At 55.2% G+C, this 13,676-nt stretch overlaps 1 protein-coding gene across 11 annotated transcripts in view; it reads left to right on the top strand.

Annotated features, from left to right (window-relative positions):
* The window catches only part of LOC102165127 (uncharacterized), a 44,679-nt gene that overhangs the window by 10,634 nt on the left and 20,369 nt on the right, over positions 1 to 13,676 (top strand). For 7 of the 11 annotated variants that reach the window (XR_014827695.1, XM_084996711.1, XM_084996739.1 and 4 more), the window contains 2 exons: positions 295 to 381; positions 8,455 to 8,586. Coding sequence is in view for 10 of the 11 variants with exons in the window: in XM_084996711.1 (XP_084852837.1) it covers positions 295 to 381; positions 8,455 to 8,541 (174 nt within the window). In the remaining variant the exon portion in view is untranslated. Of the gene's footprint in view, positions 1 to 294; positions 382 to 1,212; positions 1,402 to 1,718; positions 1,787 to 8,454; positions 10,079 to 10,130; positions 12,484 to 13,676 lie in introns of those variants that run through there. The other 4 variants (XM_084996702.1, XM_084996705.1, XM_084996742.1 and 1 more) reach the window with 3 other exon arrangements.

Genomic DNA, 13,676 nt, shown 5'->3' with positions numbered 1-13,676 from the left:
CCAGACTTCCTCTCTGCCCCAAAGCCCCTGGCCCCTCCCACTCAGCTTGCTCCCTCCCAGGGCAGCCCACCTGAAAAGGCCTCCTTCCCCCCCATCCCGTCCCTCCCCGCACCTGCAGCTGACACCCCCCCCCATGCCCCACCTTCAACCCACCGCCAGCTTCTAGCAGCTCTTCCTTCTCACTGTCCCTTGGTCCCACCACCCCCTTCCACTCCCTTGGGCCCCACATACTGCCACACACAGCCCCTCCCACCACAGCCCTCTAAACTTTTCTGTTTCTCTCCTGTGGCCTAGATCCCCCGCCTTTGCTGTTTACAACTCCAGGAAACTCCCTGCAATCCAAGGCAGCCCATTCTACTGAACAGCAGCTCTCATGAAGCGGTAAGTTTTCTGGCTCCACCGCTGGGAAGTCCTTCTTGTTGTCTAACCTTATAGTCTCCTGCTGCACTTGACATTTGCTTGCTCCAGGCTGGAGGGGGGAATGTTTTGGGTGGAGAGGAGGCATTCTTGTGGGGACCTGACCCAGGAATCTAGGTCATCTCAAAGGCACTACAACATCAAAAAACAGCCCATTCTCCTTCTGCCCTCAGCTCCAGTGAAAGGAGAATCCCCTTGCTGAAAGAACTTCCTGAAATGAGCAGCTGGCCCCTGCCAACTCAGCCCTGTGTGGCCCAATTCAGTGACCATGGACTCGGGCCACACAGGCCCTATGCTGGGCTCTGGATGTGTCCCTGACACCCAGAGGGCACAGTCTGGAGAGACAGCCCTGTACATTGATGGAGCTCCAGGCCGCACAAAAGGGACAGACAGTGGTCTGGGGCCCGCTCAGGGAAGAGAGCAGTGGGGGTCACACAGGGCACAGGTGGCAGCAGGTGGCTCGGAGGTCCTCCAGCGCTGGGGAAGAGCTCAGAGGTGGACAGGGGTCTGCCTCCCCGCCCTGTCTCCACCCTCTTGTCACGTGCCCTCCTGGGTTTTTGGAAGCCCCCACAGTCCCAAATCACTTTTAATTCCCCGCCTCTCACAGACAACCCCAACCCTACCCCGGAAGCCCAGTCAGATGAATAGATCCAGCTTTGAGCCCCGCTCTGCCACTGATTAGGGAGTGACTTCAGCACCTGACTTCCTTTTCTGGGGCTCAGTTTCATCATCTCTAAAATGGGGATGACAGTGAGTTGAAGCGGCAGGGTAAGTTCCCTTTATTCTGCTTCTCAGAGATCCAGGGAGCCGCAGAAGGGGAACAGGAGGACCACGAGGCTGCCACAGCCCGCTGGGTCCCCGGATGCTCAGACCCAAACACCGGCTTTCACAGGGAGCTCCGAAGTCAGAAGGGCGCCTAATCCGAGCGCCTGTCCGGGCCCTGCCCCCAGCCCCGGTCCCGCAGCCGCCACGCGCCACCTTGTGGTCAGAACCGGGAGTGTCCTGAGGGGTCCTGGAGGGCGGGGAGGGAGGGATGCGGGATCTCAACAGCACCGGCAGAGGGAGCCCCTTGTGAGCTGCAAGGAGGGGGCCCGGGAGTCGGCGGGTGGCAGGCAGGACTGAGGCTAGACCCACCATCCTGACGCAACCCCCCGGTCCGCACCCCGAGAAGAGACAGTGAGAGTGGGTCAGCCCCTCTGAGAAGACGGTCCATCCGGAGGGTCCACTGCCTCTAACCTCCCGACCTGGGGGAGAGGGCGGTGAGGAAGAGGAGAACAAACCAACACGTAACCTCATTTTAGCCCCTCAAGGACACTGCAAGGGCAGCACTGACGCCATTTTACAGATGAGGAAACTGAGACCCAGAGAGGTGAGACTGGCTGCTCAGAGTCCCACAGCCGGGGGAGGGGTGGTGGTGCGGGGGATGGGGGGTGGGATTCAAACTGGGATCTGCCTGATGCCACCCCCTCTCCCCTCCTCCAACCTCTGACTCTAGGTTGACTAACTGCATTCCACACAACTCAGGAATTATTTGCTGCCTGCTCCCAGGTCAAGGGCACCCAGTCCTGAGGTGCCCACGAGCCTTAGGAGGATGTGGCAGTAAAGCTTAGTGGTTGGGTAGCTTTGGCATCAGGCCCCCTTGGTTTGAATCCTAATTCTGCCCTGTGCCCTTAGGCAAGATTTTGTTGATCTGTTTTACTTTTCGGAACCTTAGTTTCCCCATCTGTAAATGGGGTTAATACAAGTATCTGCCTCAGGAACTCCCATCGTGGCACAGCAGAAATGAATCTGACTAGGAACCATGAGGTTGCGGGTTCGGTCCCTGGCCTCGCTCAGTGGGTTAAGGATCTGGTGTTGCCATGAGCTGTGGTGTAGGTCACAGACGTGGCTCGGATTCTGCATTGCTGTGGCTGTGGTGTAGGCCGGCAGTTGCAGCTCTGATTAGACCCCTAGCCTGGAAACCTCCATGTGCCTCAGGTGCGGCCCCGAAAAGACACAAGACAAAAAAAACACCAAGTATCTGCCTCAGAGAACTGGGAAGAGTGGACTGCTGCCCCTGGGCCCGGATGGGGGAGGGGATGGTGACTCGGGGCTGCTCCCCACTAAAGACTCTTCCAAGGTGACCTCTGCCCCATGTCTTCTCAGGGGCTGTGTGGTTCTTCTGTGGGTCCCCTACTCCCCTCTCCGCCCTGCTGATCCCTATGGATGGTCAGTGGGGGGTAGGCCTGATGTTTCTCCCACTCTCTCCCTGCCCTGGAGCACTTCCGGCTACAGCCCCAGCAAAGCCCCCTCTGCTCCTTCAGCTCTCCTGGCTCAGGTAACCCCGCTCCCTTTGTGGCCAGGTGTGGGGCCCTGACGTCACCGGGTCCCCACTGTCACCCATTCCTTCCTTGGAACTCTCTCCCCTGGCTTCCCTCCTACCTGCCTGGCTGTTCCTGCCCCCTTTTCTCCCAGAATGTTAGGGTGTGTCCCGATCTGCTCCCAGCCCCCTGCCCTTCTCAGATGACCTTCCCCAGGTGAGCACGGTTATGCCTCAGCTTCCTGACCAGCCCAGCTCTCTCCTCAGCTCTCCATCTATGGTTCTTAACCCTCTTTCAACTCCCCCATGGTAACAGATACCGTGTATCAGCTTTTATTAAATGAAATGACATACATATGTGTGCAATTGCCCAGCGAAAATGATCCCAGGGCCCCTACCGAAATGTCAGAGCAAGCCATTATAGGCTGATGGGAAGCACTCAGACTTTGGTTCAAATCCTGGCTTGTCCACTTCCCAGCTGTGTGACCTTAGGTAAGTTACTTAACATCTCTGTGCTCAGCTCCCCAGTCAAAAAGTTTCTTTTTTCCCTATTGCAGCACTTTATTGCATAGAGTTGTTATCAGGATTAAATGCATAATTATTCATAAACATTTAGAACAGTGTCTGGCACGTGTTACCAGCTGAATGAGTGTTGGTTAAATTTAAGATGATATGTATTTCAAGTTGTAAATACTCTTACTGACTAGAAGACATGACAAAATGATAAGACGCTTGTGCCTTGAATGTGACAGCCCCAAATGCAGACCTATGCAGAGTGATGTGTTGGCAACTCAAATACCACAAGCGCTGTTGACACTAAGTATGTGATTTTCCCAAATGGAGACAACTCTGGGTAAGATTCTGAACAAGATAAAGAGCAGTCTTCTTCACTGTACATGAAAGTGGTATTCCTGGCCAATTCAGTGTATGTTAAAATTCAGAGCATTCATGCAGAAATGCTCTTTTTTCCTCTGTGAGCCAGACCTGGGTTCTGGGCTCACATTTACAGACAGGTGTCTTTCCTCCACGCAACAGGTGAATATTACCTGAGGTCAGGAGTGGAGGGGCTGTGATGGAGGGGAGGCGGGTAATCAGCAGAGGCTGGTTCACGCAGGGCTTATAAGATACCAAGGAGGGTGGGCTTGGTCCTGGGGGCACTGGGGGGCCGTAGAAGGAGTTACAGCGGGGGTGGCGTGACCAGGTTTACATGGGGCAGAGTGCCTTCCGGGAGGAGGTGCGCTGCAGGAGGGCAGGAGTAGAAGCAGTCCAGCGAAAGGGCATGAGGTCTGAGTTAGGACGACAATGAGGGTGGAGGACTGGATGAGGGTGGCATTTGAGCGGCAGAAACAGCCGAATGTGGCGTCTGCTGGGGCTGAGAAAGAGGGAGAAGGCCAGTGGGTACCCTGGGATCCCAGCCCGGTGAACTGCCGGTGGTGGATGAATGAGGGTGGAGGCGGGCTGGCAAGATGGCTCCAGTTGGGGAGGGGGGTCCGGGCAACCCCGTCCTCTCCATCCTGAAGGACAGGCTGCAGGGCCCCCTAGAGACACTAGAGGGAGCTCCAGGATAGGCCAGGCTGCCCTCTCCCAGCAGCCGCTGCCTCCACCACCTTCTCAGAGGGGAACTGGACCCACCCCAAGGCTCAGGTGTAGGCTCTGTGGATCCTGCCTGCCGGGCCGGGCCCAAGTCCAGTGACTCACTGTCTCCAGCCTCCTCGTCCTCCAGCCACTGGTTTGCAGGCATTGGGGAGCATTTTGGGGGGAGGTAAGTGGGGGCAGAAGCTGGGGACTGCAGACAAGAAGCACTGACCGCCTGTGTTCAGTGTCACTCTGTGCCCTGCCCCCTACCCCCACAAGAGGGGAGTGACCCACCCAAGGTCACACCACTGTCAGAGGCAACACCAATCCCAGCCAACTCTGCTGCTCCCGGTTAGGGGATAGGAATGGACCAGGGCTTCCCAAACCGGACCAGGTCGTAGACTGGAAGAGTCTTTCCATGCTCCACTTCCTACAAAAACTGGGGTGGGGGGGTTCCCCTGAGCCACCTCCCACATCATCCCCAGGGGCAGAGGAAGTAGCATCCTAGGGAGAGGGGAGTCTGTGGGCAGGTTCCAGGCCTGGGGCAGAGGGCAGCGTAGAGGGAGCACAGAGAGCGGGGTGGCCCAGAGGTGGAGGGAGGATGGGTTGCCGTTTGAGAGTCTGGATGCCGCCAGAGAGGGGATCCTTGGCCTTGGGGGCAATGCCAGGACAGCTGGGCATTTGCGATGGATCAGAGGATCACTCCAGCCGCAGGAAAGGGAATGGCAGAATTACAATTTTTGGAAAGGCCGATTTGGCCTCTCTAGCTGAATCTAAATAGTATAACTTTAAAATTTTTATGAAAACAGGAGTTCCCATCATGGCACGGTGGTTAACAAATCCAACTAGGAACCATGAGGTTGCGCGTTCAATCCCTGGCCTTGCTCAGTGGGTTAGGGATCCAGCATTGCTGTGAGCTGAGGTGTAGGTTGCAGATGCAGTTCGGATCCTGCGTTGCTGTGGCTCTGGCGTAGGCCAGTGGCTACAGCTCCGATGAGACCCCTAGCCTGGGAACCTCCATGTGCCGCGGGAGTGGCCGAAGAAATGGCAAAAAGACAAAAAAAAAAAAAAAAAAAGTGAAAACAAAGAATGAATAACAACAAATGGAGACACTGAAACAGGAAATCCACTTTTAAATCTGAAGGAAAGAACAAATCCAAGCCCCAAATAATGAGAAGCGGGTTTTAATAACCTGTGGCAAAATCTGCCCACACACGATCAGAGCTCACATCCAGTGGCCCCCTTGGCGGAGCCGAATTTGGGGCCCAAATGAACGAAGCTCCCATTTCCCACAGGGGAAACTGAGGCTTAGATGGGGGCAGATCTATCTGAGGCCACATGGTGAAGTTGGACTTGGAACAAAGACTCCAGATTCCCAACTTGGCCTCTCTCTCTCTAAACACACACATGCGCACGCACACACACACACACAGCCTAGGAAATACTCTCCAGACGCAGATACATAGATACGTGGACACATGCAAGATTCCACAAACTCCCAGATTCACTCACACCCACCTATCCTTGTATGGCCAGAAGTATGCAGAGGTCCCCGCAGTGCCCCCATCTCCCCAGTACACATGCGAACCTGCTCATATCCATGCACGGGTGCTCACACACAGACACCTGATCATTCCAAATCTAAAGCTCATATACGTACAGACAACTGCACAGGACAAACACACACCCCTGTGCATATCTACGAATAGACACACAAGATTCAGAAATAGCCTTCAGTGCACACCTGTACTCACACCACTCACACACACACACACCACTCACGCATCAACACACAGACTCCTGTTCATTTCCAGACACACACAGCCCTGTGGCCCATAGGCCGCCACTCTGGGCTAAACAGCCCTATCCGCTTGCTCACATGCAGGCTGTGCCGACCTCAAGGTCAGCTTGGAGGGTCCAGAGACCCTGCCAGGCCTCTGCAGGGGCCTGGGAATCTGAGATGGACAAAGCACCACCCCCTGTGGGAGGCCAAGGACCATGCCCTTCGGAGGAGCCAGGCTGGGTTCATAGCAAAAGGCCTGGAGGATCAGGGGGCTCCATGGCCCCCAGCCCCAGCTCTGCCGCACCCCCCTCACCCCTTGGGAGTGCTGAGTGGGTGCCTTCCAGTGTATCTTCTGGGGTGGGACAGAGTAAAGACAGGAGGAGAGAGTCCACCCACTACCTACCTTCAGGGACTTTCCTCCTCTCCCCATCTGATATTTAAGAAGGCAAAACCAAGACAGAGCCTCTGCCCCCGGAGTGCTGTCCAGAGCACCATTGCATTACAGCTGTGACAATGGCCGTGAGGCCTCAGACCTGAGTTCCCTCTGGGGTTGTGGGACACGGAGCAAGTCACATCTTTCTCTGAGCCTCAGATCCCTCATCTGAGAAATAGGGACCACGATCTCCCTGACCCCCTGTTGGATTTGTTATTAGAATCAAATTCGGAGTTCCTGTCGTGGTGCAGCAGAAACAAATCTGAGTAGGAACCATGAGGTTGCAGGTTTGATCCCTGGCCTTGCTCAGTGGGTTAAGGATCCAGTGTGGCCAGGAGCTGTGGTGTAGGTCACAGTCACGGTTTGGATCTGATGTTGCTGTGGCTGTGGTGTAGGCCGGCAGCTGTAGCTCCACTTCAACCCCTATCCTGGGAGCCTCCATATGCCACAGGTGCAGCCCTAAGAAGCAAAAAAAAAAAAAAAAAAAAAAATCAAATTCAATAGTGGACATTTATTAGACACCAGCTGTGTGCCAAGTCTGCGACATGGGAATATGGATAAGTGTGCAGGCCCTGGAGTCAGTGAGGCCTGGCTGGGTTCAGATCCCTGCTGTGCCAGGACAAACTGTGTGAGCTTGAGCAGGTGTCTTAACCTCTCTGAGCTTCTACTTTCTCATCTCTAACATAAGTATAATAATACTTATTTTAATGCCCACTTTATGTGAGTGCTGTGGGATATTGCATGTAAAGTTTTTGGCGCAAGACCTGCCACAAAGCAGATGCTTAATTAAGCTGGTTCCCATTATTGTGTATAAGCTTTCCTTTATTCATTCACCTGCTAGCACCTACTATGAGCCAGACATGATTTGAAGCACTCTCCAAATTTTGACTCATTTAATCCTCCTAACTACTCTATTGTCCCTGTTTCACACCTGGGGAAACTGAGGCACAGAGAGGTCAAGCCACTTATTCAAGGTCACACAAGAAGGAGCCAGAACTGGAATTGGAACCCAGGTCTGTTGGCCTCTGTAAATCCATCTACAGGCACTTTCCTCTTATATTTCAAAGTCCTCCTCCCCTCTCCCCAGCAGCCCCTTTTAAATAAATCATCCAGTAACAGTTTCTAATTCCCAGACTTGGTTGCAAATGAATTATTCACATTGTAAGGCCTGCAAACCGCTGGCTGGGCCTCATTACCTAAGAAGGACCGCCTGCCCGCAAGATGCCACTCCCTCCCCTGGGCACGGGTCCTGGGGGCCTAGCCAGAGGCAGCCAGAGTTGGCGGACACCAGCTCTTGCACCAAGAACTGGGCAGAGCACTCTCCTCGTTCCATTCCCAGCCTTTGCTTTCTAATAAGCTCACAGCCTGGTGTTGTCAAGAGAACATAAGCTCTGGACTCAGCCAGTCCTGGGTTCCAGGCCTGGCTCTGCCCTGAGCAGCTGTGTGACTTCAGGCAGGTGGCCTACCCTCTCTGAGCCTCTGGTGGAGGCCGCCTGGCTAGTCTCACATCCCACTTTCTCTTCTTCCTCCATTTGTGAGTTGAGGCCTGTGCTGCCCAGCCAGGCCCTGTGCTGAAAGCTGGGGACAAAGAGCCTGTGCTGTGGGGTTGTCCAGTCCCTGCGCGTCATTCTTCTACTCCTAGTATTTGGCTGAGACCCTGGTCTGAGCCAGGGCCCTGGGGCTGGTTGTGGGGGACCATGGGGGCTCCAGAGTCCCCCTTCAGAGCCAGTTACCCACTCAGCTGCTGGGAACATTGGCTGCAGATGGTTCACTGGGCTCTGCTTCCTGCTCGGGCAGCTGGGGGCCAGTGCCTGACTCACTGGCCTCCACTGGGACAATTCGGAAGGATCGTCACAGCTCCAGGGAACCCCGCAGGGGCCTCTGTGGCAGCCTGGTGGCCAGTCAGCTTCTCCTTCTGCTCAGTGCTGCCTTCCTCTTTCCTTCCAGGTGTGTCTGCAGAAGGCTCGCCCCAGTAAACCCGCATGCAGTCCTCCAGTGCAGAGTCGCTTTCCAGGAACCCATCTAAGGTTCTAGTCACAGACAGAGCCCAGTCTCAACACTGAGTGAGACCCAAGGCAGGTGAGCAGTACCCAGTACTACTTGTGGGCTGAGCCTATGTTGTGCCCTGGTCCCCACTCTGACCCCTGTCCTAGACGGAGCCCTGATGTGGCCACAGGCTGAGCCCAGCCTCTAACCATTGACTGATCCCCAATCCTGCTCCCAGATTCAGCCCTGAGTCCATGGAAATCAGAGCACCACATAGAACAGAACTAAGGGGGGGAGGGTAATATGTCAGAGATGGATGGGTGGATGGGTAGGGGGGCTGGCCGAGACTGAAGCAGGACTGAGTAAACCCCACTGGGGGAGGCTGGCTGACAACCCCATCGGCCACAATGGCAGAGTCACAGAATCTCACTTCCCAGAGAGGTAGCTTCAAAAACCCCTAAACGGGGTCTCTTTATGGAACACAAATGTGAACCAGGAACAATAAGAATAAGCCTCATGGCTGCCATTTCTCAAGCAGGCAGTGTCCTGGGCACCACACAATCATACATCCTCAGAGCCAGCCCATGGGGTCCTATTATCACCCATTTGATGGATGAGGAAGCTGAGGCTCAGTGCCTCAGCCATGACGGAGCCAGCGTTCAGACCCTGGGCCACTCTGTGCTTCTGCAGGGTCTAGGCTCAAGCAGAGGCTGGCCTCCCAAAGAAGGGCCTCCAAGGAGCTTCCAGAGCCCGTGGGACACTAAACTAGCTCTTCACCAAGTCCCTGAGCCACCCAGGGCAGCGGGGAAGTGGCCAGCCGTGAGTCTGTGTAACTACAGCCAGCCCCACCTTCAGGCCAGCGCTCAGGGCCCTCCAGTTCGAGTGCTGACTCCCAAACCCAGCTCCTTGAGGTAGGCGCTGTGGGTGCTGGCAGGGCCCAGGTAGGAAGCAGGCCCGGGAGGGGACACCACTTGCCCAGGCTTGCAGAGCTGGGATTCACCTCCAGAATTCCTGACACTTAGTCTCCCATCCTCTGTTCATCTGTATGGAAAAAATAAAGGCCACAGAGAACAGACTGAATGTTTGCATCTCCTAAATTCACAGTCTGAACCCTAACCCCCCACACAAGGGTATTTAGAGGCGAGGCCTTTGGGAGGTGATGAGATGCTGAGAGTGGAGCCCTCAAGAAAGGGATTAGTGCCCTCATCAGAGAGGCTCCAGAGAGATCCCTGGCCCCTTCCACCATGTGCAGTTATAGCAAAACAAAAACAAAACAACCAAAAAACGACTGACCCAGGAAATGGCCTCTCACCAGGCACTGAATCTGCCAGGACCTTGATCTCAGACTTCCAGCCTCCAGAACTGTGAGAAAAAGTTATTTGTATATAAGCCACCCAGTCCATGGTGCTTTTTTTTAGCAGCTCAAAAACTTAGCAAAAGTTATTTGTATATAAGCCACCCAGTCCATGGTGCTTTGTTTTAGCAGCTCATATGGACTAAGACAGCCACTTTCCCAACTGCTCCACACTGTTGATTCTTCCACCCACCCATCCATCCATCCATGCATGCATCCATCCATCCATCTGTGCATCCATGCATCCATCCATCTATCCATGCATCCATGCATCCATCCACAGCTGTGCAGTGAGCATCCTCTATGTAACCAGGTCTGGGGTGGATGTGGGGTCAATGTGGGCAGAGCCTATCCTGTGTGCATGTACAAGCTGGCAAAGGAGCCACATATTAAACAGACACACCCACAAAAACCAAATGCATCACCACTGTGCTGAGTGCTAGGAAGTAGCAGCCCCAGATGTTGCGAGTGGGTATAACAAGGACTGTCTCTCTTGGGAGTGTTCTTGGGCAGGAAATCTGCTGAAACAGCCCTGTGGGCTTGGCCTCAGGAGACAGAAGCTTCCAGAAAAGCATGAATAATACTGCACACCCTGTCAGCTGGGGCCTGAAGCCTCCAAAAACTGTATCAGAGCTTTAGGAGACAGGAGACATTATCGGGGGGATGGGAGGGGGGACCAGCGTGAGCACCCGCATGGAGGTGGGAAACAGGAGGCGGAGCTGGGTCAGTGGAACAAGGAGAGGAAACGGAGGTGAACTGGGTCTCAGCCCTCGGGGATTTCACAGCACCCTGGGGAGCCTCGGTTCTGCCCAGACACCAGTAACTGTAGTTGCGGCCCTTGTTGAATGCAGACTCTGTGCCTGAGGAGGGTGAGGCGTGATCTCATTTCCTTTTCACTAGATCCACTAAGCTTGCCGGGTCCCATTTTACAGATGGAAAAACTGAGGTCAGGAGGGGTTCAGTCTGTCACCAAGAGGACAGAGATAGCAAGGAAAGGATCAGGATACAACCCCAGCCAGTGCTCATAACCCACCCCTTTTGTGCCCAGGAGACGGTGCGAGGAAGTCCAGTCACAGGAGGGCAGGGCCCAGGCTGGCATCTCCTATGGTCTCACCTGTCTCTCCCCGCAACAGAGCTTCTTTACTTTACGCTGTCACCGCTGACACGAGGCGCGGGATTGGTGCTCAGAAAATACTGTGAATGAATAATCCTCCTAAGAGCAGACCCTTGCGAAGTGCCACCACGCGCTCAGTTCTGAGCTCACCACAGGCCTGAGAGGCAGGTGCTCGGATGACCCCCGTTTCACAGATGGGGAAACTGAGACACAGCTGGTACGTGGTGAAGCTGTAAACACAGGCAGCAAGTAAACACATAAATTACAAACTAATTGATGGATAAGTGAGTGTGAGTTACACTACGTGAATGAAGGGGAGAAAAGGTGAGGCTTTGAAGGAAGGATGGAGGCAGCAAAGGGAAGGGTCGGTCTTGCGAATTGGAGCCGAGGTGGAGGCCGTGGCCACTGTTCCACCTCCAGCTTCCAGGAAAAGGCCCCTTGCCCCTCCTCTCAAGGAGGCTTGAGTTCTTTCCAGGCTGTTCATTGCCCGGCAGCTTTGCCCTCAGGCACCCCTGCCCTGCCCGCTTCAGTCAGCCAGGGCTGGAGTGGGGCTTGGCAGGAGGGGTCCCGGGCTGGGGGGCTAGGGGAGGAAGCTCAGAAGCAGAGCCATGAGCCTGGGTGGGGCTCCAAGAGGGGAGAAGAGCCCCGAAGGGCTGTTTGGACCGACCTTTATTCTGAGGGCACCTGCCTGGTGCAGGGCCATTAGAGATGCCCACGACTGCTCATGGCAGTGACCCTGAGGCCTTGAGTTGAAGTCCTGCTTGGAGGAGGTCTTAGATGACTCACTTTCTTTCCTGAATCCAGTTCCCGCAGAATGGGGACACGGGGCCCACGCCCCAGGGGGCTGGTGTAAGGATCGGACTGGACAGCGGGCAGGCTTTGTACTGGGAGGGTGGGTGCGGAGTGTTTTCAAACAAAGAGTGTGTAAACTGCCTCTAGAGGAGAAAGAGTATTGGGGCAAAGAGCTCCTGTCCTAGAAAGGCTGGGCTGCCCTGCGGGGGAGCCAGGAGGGCTCCTTGAAGAGGCAGAGGGGGCTGAAGGACTTCTCCAACTCAGTGTGGTGCTTGGGGGGTGGAGAGACTTCCTTTGGGCGGTGGGGGCGGGGACAGTCAGTGCAAAGGCCCAGAGGCGAGACTGGAGCCCATTCAGTAATGACTACTGTTCACTCGCATTTGCATGTAATCCTCAGAGCAGCTCCAGGGGGCTGCAAGTACTGCTCCCATTTCACAGGACAGGCAACTTTGCCCCAGAAAGGGCCCAAGAAGAATTCCTGCCATGATGCAGCAGAAACGAATCCAATTAGGAGCCGTGAGGTTGTGGGTTCGATCCCTGACCTCGCTCAATGAGTTAAGGATCCAGCGTTGCCGTGAGCTGTGGTGTAGGCCGCAGATGTGGCTCAGATCTGGCATTGTTGTGGCTGTGATGTAGGCTGGCAGCTATAGCTCCGATTAGACCCCTAGCCTGGGAACCTCCATATGCCTCTGGTGCAGCCCTAAAAGGACAAAAAAAAAAAAAAAAAAAATGGACCTGGACTTCTCCAGGTGGCACAGCTGGTGAATGACAGCTAGGCCCAGCGTGCCTTTTGCGCTGTGCATGTCCAGTGGCTCAGATAAGAGGAGAGAAGAGGGCAAGGGAGAGGAATGCAGTGGGGGCCCCAGGGCCTCCTCCACAGGGAGGGGGCTGGACTCTGTGCCCAGGGTGCTGAGGAGCCATTGATGGTTTCTGAGCTGGAGAGAAATGACCCAGGCTGGGTCCTCAGGTGCCTGGGGCTTGTCTGGGCCATCTGTCTCCACCTCCTCCACCTGCCACCCTCTGCGTCCATCCACCCCCACCGCTTCTCAACCACACTGAGAAACCATGTGTGACGGAGGAGAATGTAAAAATATATATGCAACCGAAAAACAACAACGAGCTGACAGAACACAGCTATAAATACCCTGACGGGTTTGGAAACATGCCTCCGATCCTGCTTCCTGCTGCCTGAGCTCGGGGGGAGCACGGTGTTTGACAGGTGGGGTGGGAACTCAAGGAAGGGGACGGGAAAGGGGACAGCCATGTGTGGACCTTCTTTGTGCCAAGCGCTTTATAAGCGCACGTCTCTGAGTCTTAAAACCCAGAGAATCAGCACTGTCACCCCTGTTCACAGATTAGAAAACCGAAGCACAGAAAGGTAGGTCATCTGGCCAAAGTCACACAGCAGTGGACTTTGGGAGGCAGTAGAGCTGGGATTCCAGTAAGTCCTTCGAAGGCCCAACTCTCCAAAGAAGAGAGGGCTGGCTGCAGGCTCCACCTCCCTCCATCCCTGCCCAGGGCCAGAGAAAGCTTCAGGCTTCCAGGAACTCCCCTGCTTACACACCTTCCATGGCTCCCCAGTACCCTCCAGATAAAGACCAAATTTAAGGCCATCAAGGCCCCTGTGATCCAGCTCCGCCCATTCCCAGAGCCCACCTCCTGCCACTGCCCTGGGTTTCGGAGCCACAGCCAGGCCACGCTGACCTGCCCTCAGGGTCTCTTCAGGGCCGGTGCTCTAGCCTCTGCACCTACTGTTCCCTGTAGTTTCATCTACCTGCAGCGGGGCCTCAGCTCAAGTGCCACCTCCTCCTGACCCCCTCCCCTGCTCAGATCCCCCTGGGCTTTCCCTGCAGGGCCTCGCGCTCCACTGTAATCACGTGGGTCATTATGGGAGACTTGCCACAGCTGATGAGGGCAGGGTCA

This window comes from Sus scrofa, chromosome 1 (genome assembly GCF_054392235.1).
Source record: "Sus scrofa isolate SSC_HxYL_T2T_F1_AM1 chromosome 1, Sscrofa_HxYL_maternal_Yorkshire_Landrace_v2.0, whole genome shotgun sequence".
NCBI lineage: Eukaryota > Metazoa > Chordata > Mammalia > Artiodactyla > Suidae > Sus > Sus scrofa.
The sequence above is the reverse complement of the archived record's forward strand: the minus strand, read 5'-3'. Positions and strand labels throughout refer to the sequence as shown.